The sequence below is a fragment of the Acomys minous genome (assembly GCF_964271855.1).
Source record: "Acomys minous genome assembly, chromosome: 8".
NCBI lineage: Eukaryota > Metazoa > Chordata > Mammalia > Rodentia > Muridae > Acomys > Acomys minous.
In genome coordinates, this window is record NC_140489.1 from 72733997 (window position 1) to 72748077 (window position 14081).

The following is a 14081-nucleotide window of genomic DNA, read 5'->3' on the forward strand; positions in this document are numbered from 1 at the left end:
GGCAGAAACAAAACCAGGGCCTTCTTCCCCAGGGTGCAGCATCAATTTGGGAACTTGTGTTTCAAACGTGATACAAAAAAGAAAAAGAAATAAACCATTCTCTGGGAACATTAACTTCACCCCATGGTCCTTGATCCAAAATGATAATATACTGCCAAACAAAAGCATGAAATTGGTGATGGAACTTCCCACGTTCTCTCCCTGGTGAAATCAGGGAAGGCAGGTGCTGACAGGTTGCACAAAGGGAAAAAAGCAGAGTGGCAGGAATGCCTGATGGAGACAGGACACAATAAGAACCTTCAGAAGAAGAAAAATAGCTGCCTTTCAAAAAGAACGTGTCCTTTTGACGTTCATAAACACTGCTTCTTTTTCTTGGGCTCGTGTCTTCACATAAAAACAGGAGCATGCATTGTTATTGAATAGATATCACATTTTTTTGGTATACAAAATTTACAATGTTTTATGTTCCTCATCTTAAAAAAAAAAAAAAAAGATGACTTTGGACCTGAATCTGACCTATAAGATATCAAATCACCTCTTTATTGTCTTTCCCAGAAACTGCAGACATTGCTAATCAATTAGGGCTTACATGAGATCCCAGCCTCTTAACATCACTGAGGTCAGGCCACCACCACAAACAGTAAAGTATAATATTAAAAGAGGTGAAATCAATTGGACACCCCTATATACAACATGAAAAGGAAACTCAGAAGCAGAGTTAGATATAAACAACTGAAGTAGGGAAAAGAAAAGATACAGATGGTGGGCATTATTGGTCGGTTATCAAAGAGTTCCCTCCCGTCTGTAGCTAAATCTGCAGGTGCAACCATTCGCTACCAGGGAAAAATAAAGGCAAGTGCTTTGTGGAACTTCCAGGGATACTTGTTAAAGTAGCTCAATCAACTGCAGCACACCTTTGTCCTTGTAGCTCCATAGAGGACAGACGTAAGGGCTGCAACTTCTGCAGCTATATTGTACTTAGAGGTACTCTGGCTGTTTGACATCAAGTACTACACAGCAACAATACAAGGGTCTCGTGCACATAGTTTAACATCAAACCAATTTAGAATTTTCTGATCCTAGATCATTGGAAAATTACATTTCTACCATGTCTAGGTGGCTATTACTCATTTCATCAGAAGCAGGCAAACCTACTGCCCAGATGTAGCACATATGATATCAATTATCTTTGCCATGTTGCCTCTCTAATGAAGATGAAGTTTAGATGAAAAGGAATGAATCTAGACCACATGATTAGGTATTTCTCAAGTATCTTTCAAGGAAAGGCAGTGACCATCAACCTGAAAAGAAGTACTTCACCGCTTAGTACATGAAAAAGCTGGATCTTGGGAGAGCTAGCGCTAAGTCCCCAGTCCTGAGTTGACAGAGGCTGGACATGCAGTTGTTTGGATCTCCAATCCAGGGTGTATTTATAATATAAAATAACCTCAAAATCACTGACATGGTGCTTACTAAACAAAGTACTGCACTAGGTTACAATGAGAATAGTGGAGGGAAAAGAAGACAGTGTGACCCCAAGCTGTGACATGGATAGGTTTTTAAATGAGAAAATATAATCCTCAATAGGTAAGATTAACAGGAAAGCTGTGGAATTAGATTTGACTTGGCGATGGAGAGATGGCTCAGTGGTTAAGAGCATTGTCTCCTCTTCCAGAGGCCCTGAGTTCAATTCTAGCAACCACATGGTGGCTCACAACCATCTATAATGCGATCTGATACCCTCTTTTGGCCTGCAGGTGTACATGCAGACAGAGCACTTGTATACATAAAATCAATAAATCTTAAAAAGAAAAGATCTGACTGACTCAAACAGGTAAGACATGACCAACAAATAAAATACATAGATTGCATTTGCCTCATGAACTAAAAAGTAGTGAGGTAACCTGGGGCACTCTTATTTTGTTCTTTCTGCTTTTTTCCCCTCCCTCCAATCACCTTCCCAAACTTTTTTAAGGCAAAGTCTCATTTAGCCTTGGCTGGCCTCTAATTCCCTATGTAGCCAAAGACAATCAACCTTTTGATCCTTCTGCCTCCAACAAGGATTGCAGAGTCATGTGCCACCACACCCTATTTATGAAGTGCTGGGAATAGAACACAGAGTTTTTGTACAAGGTAGGCAAGCACTCTGCCAAATGAGTTACACCCCTCCAACCACCTTCATCTGGTTCCTTAAGATTTGCCGGCTGTCCTGTTCAAGTACAGATGTGAGAAAGGCCCACAGCATGTAATACCAAATACCAAAAACTCTGTGTACAGTAAAGGAAGCCTCTAAGAAAGCAGAGAGCATCCTCACTAACAGACAAAGCATAGACATTCTGAATACATGGATGATCAAGGAAGAAAGTAAAGGTACCATAACTAACTAAGACTGACTTCTCACGGGACACATATCCTGACGAAGGTAACTGATGGCTCTTCCCTGCAGCTTCTCAGATATGCATACATAATCATCTATTGAGAATACCCTATTACTCTCATAAAAGTACCTTAATGGAAAAGAACTTCAAAGGTAGCAAGACCTTCAAAATCAAGACCCCTATTTCTGGAGGGCTTTTCTTTCAGGAACATGATAGCATGATACAGTCATCATGGAGATCACAGTGAAGTTAGGTATGAGGCAACAGCCTTTGATAGCCCCTTCTAAACTACACCTTCCCCTCTAATTTGTGGTTGGAAAAAGTTTACTTACTGTGGTGGTTTGAATGCAAATGGCCCCCACACAGTCACAGGAAATGGCAGTATTAGGAGATATGGCCTTGTTGGAGGAAGTGTGTCACTGGGGGGGCAGGCATTAAGGTTTCGGGAGCTCAAATCAGGCCTACTAGCTCACTGTCTCTTCCTGCTGCCTATGGATTGAGACATAGAACTCTCAGCTACCTTTCCAGCACCATAGCAACCTGTGTATCACCATGCTTCTCACCATGACGATAATGTATTAAACCTCTGACCTGTAAACCAGCCCCAGTTAAATATTTTCCACGGTCATGGTGTCTCTTCATAGCAACAGAGCCCTAACTAAGACACTATCATGAAATTCCACACAGGCATTTAGAAGCACAGGATAAATTCAAGGGCAGACTGGACTATGTTGAAGGAACTAAGCCAAAAGGTAGACTACCAGGCAACTAGGAAAGAAAATTGTGTGGTAGGTGATCTTGTGTTCAAATATTTTAGTGTCATCTTTAGAAATGGGTGGGGGCCCAAGGATGGATGTAAAAACAGCGGACGAAGGCTGCTTTTAAGATACTTTTTGAAGTCCATATACGTGACAGTGATGTTAGGAGGAAGGGAAGGATAGCACCTTAGTTAATAGAAGCACACAGATAAGGAAGGGCGACTTATAAGCCTTTCACTGGACAAAGCCAAAAGAGCAAGGAATGTGTGAAGGAACTTAAAAGTCTGCACTTACTTCCTAGAGCCTGTGAAGTTGTGAGCTGTGTGGAGAGGCTCAGTGTTCTACAACAGAGAAAGAGCTTTGGTCCTGTTGTTGGGGCATGGTCACCTCAGCTTGCGAGGCTCTTTACTCTCTTCAAACTAAACTAGGAACATCCAGTTCTTAAAACATCTAGCAGGCAGAATGCCATGGAAACCACAAAATTAGCAGCAAGGCGGTGAGCAAAGGGTCTGTGCACCTACCAGTCGGTACAGCTCTGTGATGCTGATGTCCTCGGGGTCTACCATTGCATACTCCTTCCTGGGAACCAGGTCTAGTCCCAGTTGTCTAGAAAAAAAAAAGTCAAACATGTGGGAGAAAAGTCACATTTATGGAACGTACTAAGACTATGTTGACTTCAGTGTGTGGAACTGTGATCAAATCTGATCAGTTACATTTCTTTTTCCCCATTTGTGTCTAGCATCACTTGTTTATGCAGTTGGAGTAGACACAGAACATGGTTGGGCAAAACTGGGAAACAGAGGTTACAGAGGCAAACCATCACAGGATGCATTAGGGCTCTCATTAGTGGATGCTTTATATGAACAGCAGAACGCAAGGGCAGTTTCCCTCCACTGTATTTTTAGCCCACTCCTCCCTAGGTCAACCACCATGCAACACGGATACCAATGACACACAAGTTCCTTTACCTCCTTAAGCATCTGTAGTCACCCCAACCAGCTCCCTACCACCTTTATAATGTTCCCTGTCTAGCACACTGCCTTCCTTTTCACACCCCTGTCCTCATGCTTGGTTCATTGACGATAATTTACTCTGTGGCTTTCATAGCATCATTCTCCAGGAAGTCTTCTGGCATTACACTTCCAATTACAGCATCACAGCTTTCCTAAATTTTGTATTAAAAATAACAAGAAAATCCTGAAATTCTAGGCCTGCTTCGAAATCTCATTAATGCTGCATCACTAAAATTTCTAATTCAGCCTCTACTTCAAGCCAAGAACTGCCTAGTCGCCCTGAAAAATACACGCTCTTAAGAAGAGGGAAGACTGTCACTCAACACCCAATTCCTTCCTTATTTTCATAAATGATGCTCAGATACTGAAAGAAAGCACATATCTACTCATTTAGTTGAGTTTTCAGACCACAGCAAGTACAGCTATTTATTCTTAAACCAGTCGTATCTTCCTATGATTACCACTCCAGGGCCTATGACAGGGGCGGTTACTATTCTCTGTCTCCTTCTCTGAGTCACTGAACTAGGTAGTGAGATATCATTTGATACCAGGTTTACCTTCTGGATGAAATATCTTCTAGCATAGGATATAATCACATAAGAAACTTAGCACCATCCTAGCCCAGGTTTCTTCTAAAAGAAGGGCCCTAAGCCCCATTCTCTTCTGGGAGAAGTGAAAGTAGAGAGAGACCATCTCCTCTTGGCAATGCATATCTGGCTACTAGCCCTCATGTGGGCACCTGATGTCTGTGAAAAACAATCCACAGCTGGCCAGCTGTCAGAGAGGCTGGTATAAAATGCTCAACCCAAACAGGACTAATAGCTTTACCTCCTGGTTGTCATGGGTTTCCTTTCTTTATGAATCTGAACCTGAGAATTTAGATCCACCCTTATAACATTAGAAAAAAATGATCTGTCAAGGGCCAGGTACCTCCAACACTACAAAAATGAGTCAAGGTCAATTCCAGCTGTGAGCTGCAGGCTCTTCCTGAACTTCTACGGAAAGGAACAGTATTCAAAGTCTCTATTCTCTGGATGGCCTGGCTTATCAGCTGCTGCTAGCTTTTTGAAGTAATAACTGTGTGAAAAGCATCTTTACCTGTTGCTATTCATTGTTGTCAGTTAATAGGGACTGTCTAGGGTGAAGAAGCCACAGTTTGAGGTTTCTTAGCTCACAGAATAGAATCAGAGCACTGCTTTAAGAAGAATGTGGAAAAATTAGGCAAGGCTTAGAGAAAACACATGAAACAAGACCACACAGGATGTTAAGAAGCCAGGAACAGGGCAGGAAGGGACAACCTTTGTATCAAGTCAACCATTGGAACACTGTGACACCAGGAAGAAGGATGAAGCTCTTTGCCTTTCCATGTGCCATCAACAGGAATTCAGAGGCTATCATAGATAACACTATGGGTGACAGAAATCTGTACCATCACTTTAGTTCTGCCTGGGGATTTCAGGAGAGAACTATCTTTTACTGATTCTGTTAGTGAACAAAATGGATTGTCTCCTACTTCATCTAAGATTCCCAAATCTGGATGATTCCTCACTGTTCTTCAGCAGTCTGGTGTGCAACTTGACCCTTAACACGTTCTTAACTTATGATTGGTAAGAGATTTATGTGCTGACAGATCATGTTCCAGGACAATAAGACCTTGTTCAATAGGAAAAGAAACTATCTTAGGTTACTTTCCACTTAGCACTTTTTAATAAGGGAATGAATTTATCCTTGTAGGAATATGGCCAATGTATGATCTCTACACTGTAAATTATTATTAAATAAATTGTCAATAAAATTTAAATAAAAGACCATAAGAGCTTGGGAAATTTTTTTGCACTTAAAGATGATTTAAAACATACTGTTCATCTCATATATCATTTTTTAAAATCAATGTACCATAAATTAGTTATAGAACTGCCCAAGGCACAAGTTAGAACTCATGTAAGTCAAACACTTAGCCTTAATACAGCCCTAATTCACAATTTTCCTCCACTTCCTCATTCTTCTGTTTCTCTTCATCATACTGAAAATTGATTGCTTTGCTGTTTGCTTGATTTTTAGCCTGTTCATAGTTTCTTGTGATTTTTGATAATCTCACTTGATCCACAATTTTTATTAAAATTGTCCTCATTTGAGTGAGGACTGGCATAATGTCCAATAACCAACTATAACTAAATAAAAGTAAAAAAATAAAATTAAAAATAAGGATAAGGACCAAGTGATCTGGGCATGATCTCACAAATCTTTAGTCACAGCACCTGGGAAGCAGAGGCAGGAGGATCTCTGAGTTTGATGCCAACCTAGTCTACAGTGAGTTCCAGAACAACCAAGCCTATCTATCTATCTATCTATCTATCTATCTATCTATCTATCGATCTATCTATCTATCATATATATAGATGTATATATGTATGCATATATATAGATGTATATATGTATGTGTGTGTGTATATATATATACATCTATATTTATATACATATATATCAGGAAGATATATATCAGAGTGGTGGAGAGAAAAAAAAAATCAACCAGACCCTGACAGCCTTGAAAGAGTGTGGTTTCTGAGAAAGCCACTTCCTGTATTTAGAGGAAACAACTTTCCACTTCCAGATGGGTTTTTTCCAGATTCAAAAAATAGGTAAATGACTCAGGGTTTCCTTCCTGGTTGCTTCTCTTCTCATGTCCCATGTTCATTCTCATTCCTCACACCTTCCCAGTGTCCTGTAGTAAGAGCCATTAAAGGCCAAACAACAAATAGGAGCTTGACAAAATGAAAGAGAGGATGGGTGTGGCCTTGCAGGATATTAGGAAACTGTATCACTGCCTTAGTCTTGGGCTTTGTGCAGCCCAGGAGCATCGACAACATTGGCTATCCTAATTTGTCACTCATATATTCATATTCATACTTAGTAGAGTACCAGCTTTGGTTGGAGTTTCCAGTAATTAGATTTACTACTGAAGTGCTTGGCTGTCATTTTAAGCAAGTCCCCCACATTTTTATTTAAAAGTAAATCTCACTCAATGACAGCCTCCACCTGAGTTCTCCTAAGTAGCTCTTCAAAGTGGCCATGATGCTGGCATAGTACTTCTCAACAGCTGTGTACTTGCCACAAAACATTCAGCAGAGACCGGGAAGATCAGTGTCTCCCACTGGATTATACTGTTGAGCTATACACGGTATATAGGAGGTACAGAATAAAAGCATGTCATGTACCAAACCTAATGACTACACGATAGAGGAAACTCTTTAGTCAGTCGCTAGGACTATTACATTTCTTGTGACCACATGTACACTGTCACACTATCAGGCATTAGGAAGATATATGTATGTGTGTGTGTGTATATATATATATATATATATTTTTTTTTTTTTAAATGTCCACGCCAGACCCACAGGATGTGGCTTTTTTGGCTCCATCATTGACAGTCCGTACAAAGCCTAAAGTGGGGAGAATGAAGAAATCTGTGTGTGACTCCTCCCAGTGGTGTCAGCACACCCTGGCTTAACTGACGTCCCTTCTGGGCTCCTTCCAGTACCCTGTAACCGTCAGTACTCACTCATTTCCCCAATCCAGTCGGGCAGTAATGTGGCGCTTCACGTCCTTCATCCTGTCATGGGTAAGATGGCCAACTAGCACCTGCCGCCGCAGATCCAGGATTTCATTCATGATGTGCCACAGGCGGTGGAAGAGATCACCTTCATTTCTCTAAGGAATAGGCAAACACAGAGATCTGGTAGTCGGCCTTCTTGCTGAAATGGAAGGTAACCAAAAGAGAGTGGAGGGCCATGTGCTTGCCATGTGTAGATAGCTTCTCCACCAATAAACCTTTCCTGCTTCCTTGTCCTCAGAGAGCCTGCAGCTCTATGTGTTTCCATCCAAGTCCACAGTGCGGCTCTTTTGTCCAAGCTAACCATGACATCTCAACTCCCTAACACAGACGCTATGTCCCTGTTCTCAATGTGCCACACCTAGACTTGGCCCAGTCTCTGCTTGAGCACACAGCCCCACTTTTCTCCCCAGTGACTTCTTCCTCAGCTCTAGCCAAACTCAACTATGCTTTAAGGTGTGGCCTGACTTCAACCTGTCAAGCAGCGTTCCCTGACTACTCGGGCTCATATTTTTTGGTCTGAGCCATAGCTGCATGCAACTAAAACCAATGACATGGAAACACTGGCACCCACTTCCCGAAAGTTGGCCCTAATTCTTCATCAAGTCTTGAATTTGAAAACACAGCGAGTGGTCAGATGCAGACATTGATCAGTATTTACTGCCATGGTCTGATCAGTACTCAGACTCACACACTTTCTTATTTAATTAAGGAGATCATGTAGCTGCAGTATAGTCTTGGTCAAAGCCACTAAAGCCTGTAGTCTGGTGAAGGAAAGAAGGATGAAAACCAAGGTTTAAAGTCTAGATCTTGCTATCTTTACTGTTTTCAAAAACCGGCAGGGTCAGTTCAGTCACCAGTGAAACTGGGCAGGACTGTTTTCCACAAAGATATTTTATGGGTTTGTGACCACACACGTGACAATGGCACAAGGTGATGCCCCAACTTAGGGGTCAGATGACTGTCACCTGACCTCCACCTATATCATGTCTAGTATAAAACACTCTGGCAACTCACAAATCTCTTTGTGTTTCCTTATCTGTAAATATCACCACAGTGAATACCACGGGGTCACTGTGAGGACAGAGAAGTTAGCATACCAGTGTGAAGAAAAATGCTCACGTCCTGAGTATATTATGATTCAGCATGGTTCACAATAATCTCTCAATAATCTCTCAATAAATACTGTTTCTTTACCAACACTGAAAAATATACATCTTACCACAGAGATACTGGGTAATTATCTGTCGCGCAGCTTTCTTAGAAATAAGATATATTTTTTCCTCCTCAAATATTAGTAATAGTCTATATCAGTTGTTCTCAACCTTCCTAATCCTGTAACCATTTAGTACAGTTCCTCATGTTGTAGTGACCCCTCAACCATAAAATTATTTTGTTGTTACTTCATAACTGTGATTTTGCTACTGTTACAAATCATAATATAAATATCTGATATGCAGGCTATCTGATATACCACCTCTTAGGGGATCGCAACCCACATGTTAAGAACCACTGCTGTATATGAATAGTGGTGTCAATTTACAGAGGTTATTATCCACTACAAGTTCTCAAGGGCTTTAAGATACAAAAAAATTATAAACTTCTACATTATAGGTAAACATATGTGTGTATGTATACATAGTAGTAAAGTGTTTTCTGCTGTACTAATGCTTGTTGCTCTAAGAGACCATCAGGTATGCACGGGTTTGACAAATATGCTAGAAAGACAGGAGACTTTCTCTCCAGGAAGTCAGTTCCAATCCTCCATGGCATAAATAATCTCATTCTCCCCTCAACTCAGCACTCACTCTATTGAGCCTGTTTTCTATTACTGTCTTCTATTACTGCCTGCTCTTTTCTCATGTTGCACACTCTCTTACAAGGCTTTACAAGGGCACTGTAACACGATATTCTTGTAATTAACTGCTCAGTGTCTGCTCCCATCCACAGCAGCTGTGCCTGAGCTCCCAGAGGTGGAAATGAATGAACACATCGATTTATAGGTGTTATTTCTTGTACACCTCCAGAAGCGGGTTCTGTTTAGGTCAAACAAACGAATAAGCAGAAGACCAAAAAACATTTGAGGATGCCCACTAAGTGAAAATAAATCACATGAGAGAGGTATAAAAAGTCAGGTCTCATGCAGCAAAGGAGAGAGCTAGCACCCTACCCCCATGCGGATAAAGGCATGCACCTACTCTTGTTGTTTATCAGGGTGAACTTGATTTTATACATCACCTCTACTAACAAGGGATGTTGACAAGAGAAGAAAGCAAAATCTTTCATGAAAATGAAAACTAGCTGGTCAGCTCTTCCTCAAGGAAGAAACTGTATAAGTGGAAGGGATATTCCCACTACACACTGAGTCAGTCATCAATGTGCCCGGCTACTATAAGAAAAGGAGCTGGGCATGGTGGCTCTTGTCTTTAATAAGAGTCCCAGGAAGTTATCTATACAAGGGAAATGCTACTATTCCCTACCAGCCTAGGTTTCACAGTTAACACTTATTGAATAAGCAGGGAAGCAAAGAAAGCAAAAACAATGAAAACCACAAACATATGATCCGGTCATAAAATTATATTTTGTAAAAAACTGAATTTGAAAAAAAATTGGGTAGTTATGAAGCATACAAAAGTATTTAAAAACTGTATTCAATTTGGTATTAAATGAAGAATATATTATAATATAAATAACTGGATTAAACACAATACCTAGAAATTCCCACAGTATATTGGCCATGTGGCCAAGAGTGAATTGTAGTTTCCTATATTAGCGAATGGCAGAGGGTTGACTTGGTTCAATATGAAAACAGAACAGGCTCTGGTGTCAGCAGACCCAGATCTTGACTCTGGCATTACTGCTCAGTGTGGGACTTGGGATAAGTCATCCTTGATAAGAGACAAGAACAAAAGTACCTGGAAGAGCCCCAAAGAAGAGAGATGTAAAACATAGCTCAGGGTCTGTACCAATACTGCTGCATTTCTCCTCAACTTTTTTCCTGCTTACATTGCTGAATTTATTAAGGGATATTTTAAAGGTTATCATTTAAGGCATTGCCAACACTACTGAAAAGAGCAATCTAGTATTTCTTAAGCACTTACCATTCTTTTATGTGCTAAATGTCTACATATATAACCTCATATACTATTTGCAATCTATAAACCTTATTGCTCTCGTCAAACATCTTTCAGTGAAAAGGTTGGTGCTTTGCTCTAAAACTGTTAAAAGAGAGACTGTGGATAGTGCCCTAGACGCACAAATGTATGATGAAGCAAGGCATGTATATAACCAGGAAAAGGGAAAACAGAAAGTCCATGATGATGTTACCCTCATTCCAAAAGTCAGTCTATCTCTGGGCTGAATTTCATATTTGCTCCTCAAATAACTATCACTCCAGTATCAGAGACAGTGTTAGCTTATCGACCCTTTCCCATTACTCAGGACAATAGCCAAAGATATTACTTGTAGATTTTATTATGTGCTGATCTTTAAACCAATCAAGGCTGTCCCCAGAGTGGATGCTCATAACCTCAAAAGCATGCAAAAGTAACTAAACAAAATAAAATTAACTAGGTGTTCAGTAACAATCTTATAAAAAAATGTGGACATCCTTGCTCCACTACAGCTGGACATTGATGCACACACATGTGTGCGGAGAAACAACACACACACACACACACACACACACACACACACACACACACACACACACAGTGAGACAGAGATAGTACAATACTAGAATGTTGAGAATTTTACAGATGCACTAATTCAGATAATTTACAACATTACATTTAATGCAATAATACTTAGATCTTACGGTCTTGCTTTTTAAAAAAAATTTATAAATGTAAGTGTTCTTCTTTTCTTAATATTTTATTAATGTATTCATATTACATCTCAATTGTTAGTCCATCCCTGGTATCCTCCCATTCCTCCCTCCCTCCCATTTTCCCCTTACTCCCCTCCCCTATGACTGTGACTGAGGGGGACTTCCTACCCCTGTATATGCTCATAGGGTATCAAGTCTCTTCTTGGTAGCCTGCTATCCTTCCTCTGAGTGCTGCCAGGCCTCCCCATCAAGGGGACATGAGAGAGTTATAAAAAGTCAAAAACAGGGCACCAGAGTTCGTGTGAATGTCAGTCTCCACTCTCCACTCAACGGTGGAGAATGTCCTGTCCATTGGCTAGATCTGGGTAGGGGTTCAAAGTTTACTGCCCATATTGTCCTTAGCTGGTGTCATAGTTTGAGCAGGACCTCTGGACCCAGATCTGCCCATCATAATTTTCTTCTTGTAGGTTTCTAGGACCCTCTGGATCCTTCTATTTCCCCATTCTCCCATGCTTCTCTCACCTAGAGTCCCAATAGGATTTCCTCCCCTCTGACTCACTTTCCTGGTAAGTGAAGACTTTCATGGGACATGCCCCTTGGGCTACTGTCCAGATATAAATGAGTATATACCATTTGACTCTTTCTGCTTTTGAGTGAACTCATTCATTATAATTATTTCTGGTTCAATCCATTTGTCCACAAATTTCAGCCAGGCCTTAAGGTCAACAATTAACAAATGGGACCTCATGAGGTTGAGAAGCTTCTATAAGACAAGAGACACTGTCAACAGAACAGAGCGACAGCCTACAGACTGGGAAAAGATCTTCACCAACCCTACATCTGACAAAGGTCTAATATCCAAATTACATAAAGAACTCAAGAAATTAAATACCACCAAACCAAATAACCCAGTTAAGAAATGGGGCTCAGAACTAAACAGATAATTCTCAACAGAGGAATATCAAATGGCTGAGAAACACTTAAAGAAATGTTCAACCTCCTTAGTCATCAGAGAAATGCAAATCAAAATGACACTGAGATTCCATCTTACACCCATCAGAATGGCTAAAATAAAAAATTCAAGTGACACCACATACTGGTGAGGATGTGGAAAAAGAGGAACACTCCTTCATTGCTGGTGGGAATGCAAACTGGTACAACCACTTTGGAAATCTATCTGGCGCTTTCTCAGAAAAATGGGAATAGGGCTTCCTCAAGACCCAGCTATTCCACTCCTTGGAATATACCCAGAAGATGCTCCACCACACAACAGGGACATATGTTCAACCATGTTCATAGCGGCCTTACTCACAATAGCCAGAACATGGAAACAGCCTAAGTGTCCCTCAGTAGAAGAATGGATAAAGAAACTGTGATACATTTACACTATGAAATACTACTCAGCTTATGGTATTTCTAATTAAAACAACAACAACAACAACAACAACAACAACACACACGCACACACACACACAATCCTAACAGCCACATCTGCATTTTCTTGTCTCTCTCTCAGCACAGAGACCTGGAAGTGCACAATCTGACTGATAGCCAAGACCACACCTCAGCAACTCATCTAGAATCTAAAAGTATCCTGTGGATTTTCCTAGGTAGTTCCAAAGCCACCAGTTCTAACAGGATAGGGCCAGACAACTCAAGTACTAACAATGTAATTTGTTATAATGACACAGACATATCTCTAACCCATTTTTTTTTTACAAAATTGCCTATTTTTCCTTATTATATTTAGAATACATTCTCTGACTCTAAGTTTTCATTTATGATATATTCAAATTACTTATAGAACTAAGATATGCTGATATGCACTACCACTAAACTTTATTGAGAATGGGTTCTTTTTGTTTGTTTGTTTGTTTTGTTTTTATTTTCCAAGGTAGGGTTTCTTTGTATATCTCTGGCTGTATTGGAACCAGCTCAATAGACCATTCTGGCCTCAAACTCACAGAGATCCACCTGCCTCTGCCCCTTAAAGGTGTGTACCACCATCACCAATCATCTTCATCTTTGAAATTAAAACCATTTAGGAAATGGAAACAGCCTAAGTGTCCCTCAATAGAAGAATGGATAAAGAAACTGTGGTACATATACACTATGGAATACTATTCAGCTATTAAAAACAATGAATTCCCGAAATTTGTGGATAAATGGATTGAGCTAGAAATGATCATAATGAGTGAGTTAACCCAGAAGCAGAAAGACTCAAATGGTATATACTCACTTATATCTGCATATTAGCCCAAGGGGCATGTCCCACGAAAGCCTTCACTTACCAGGAAACTGAGACAGAGGGGAGGACATCCTAGTGGGACTCTAGATGAGAGAATCATGGGAGAATGGCAAAGTAGAAGGATCCAGAGGGTCCTAGAAGCCTACAAGTAGAACATTATGATAGGCAGATTTGGGCCCAGGGGTCCCACTCAAACTAAGGCACCAGCCAAGGACAATACAGGCGGTAAACCTTAAACCCCTACC

At 40.5% G+C, this 14081-nt stretch overlaps 1 protein-coding gene across 4 annotated transcripts in view; it reads right to left on the bottom strand.

The window, feature by feature from the left end:
• The window catches only part of DOCK4 (dedicator of cytokinesis 4), a 421713-nt gene that overhangs the window by 210556 nt on the left and 197076 nt on the right, over window positions 1-14081 (bottom strand). For all 4 annotated transcript variants that reach the window (XM_084791186.1, XM_084791187.1, XM_084791188.1 and 1 more), the window contains exons 6-7: window positions 7709-7857; window positions 3658-3742 (exon numbers count right to left, since the gene is read on the bottom strand). In XM_084791186.1, coding sequence (XP_084647312.1) covers window positions 3658-3742; window positions 7709-7857 — 234 coding nt within the window. The remainder of the gene's footprint in view (window positions 1-3657; window positions 3743-7708; window positions 7858-14081) is intronic.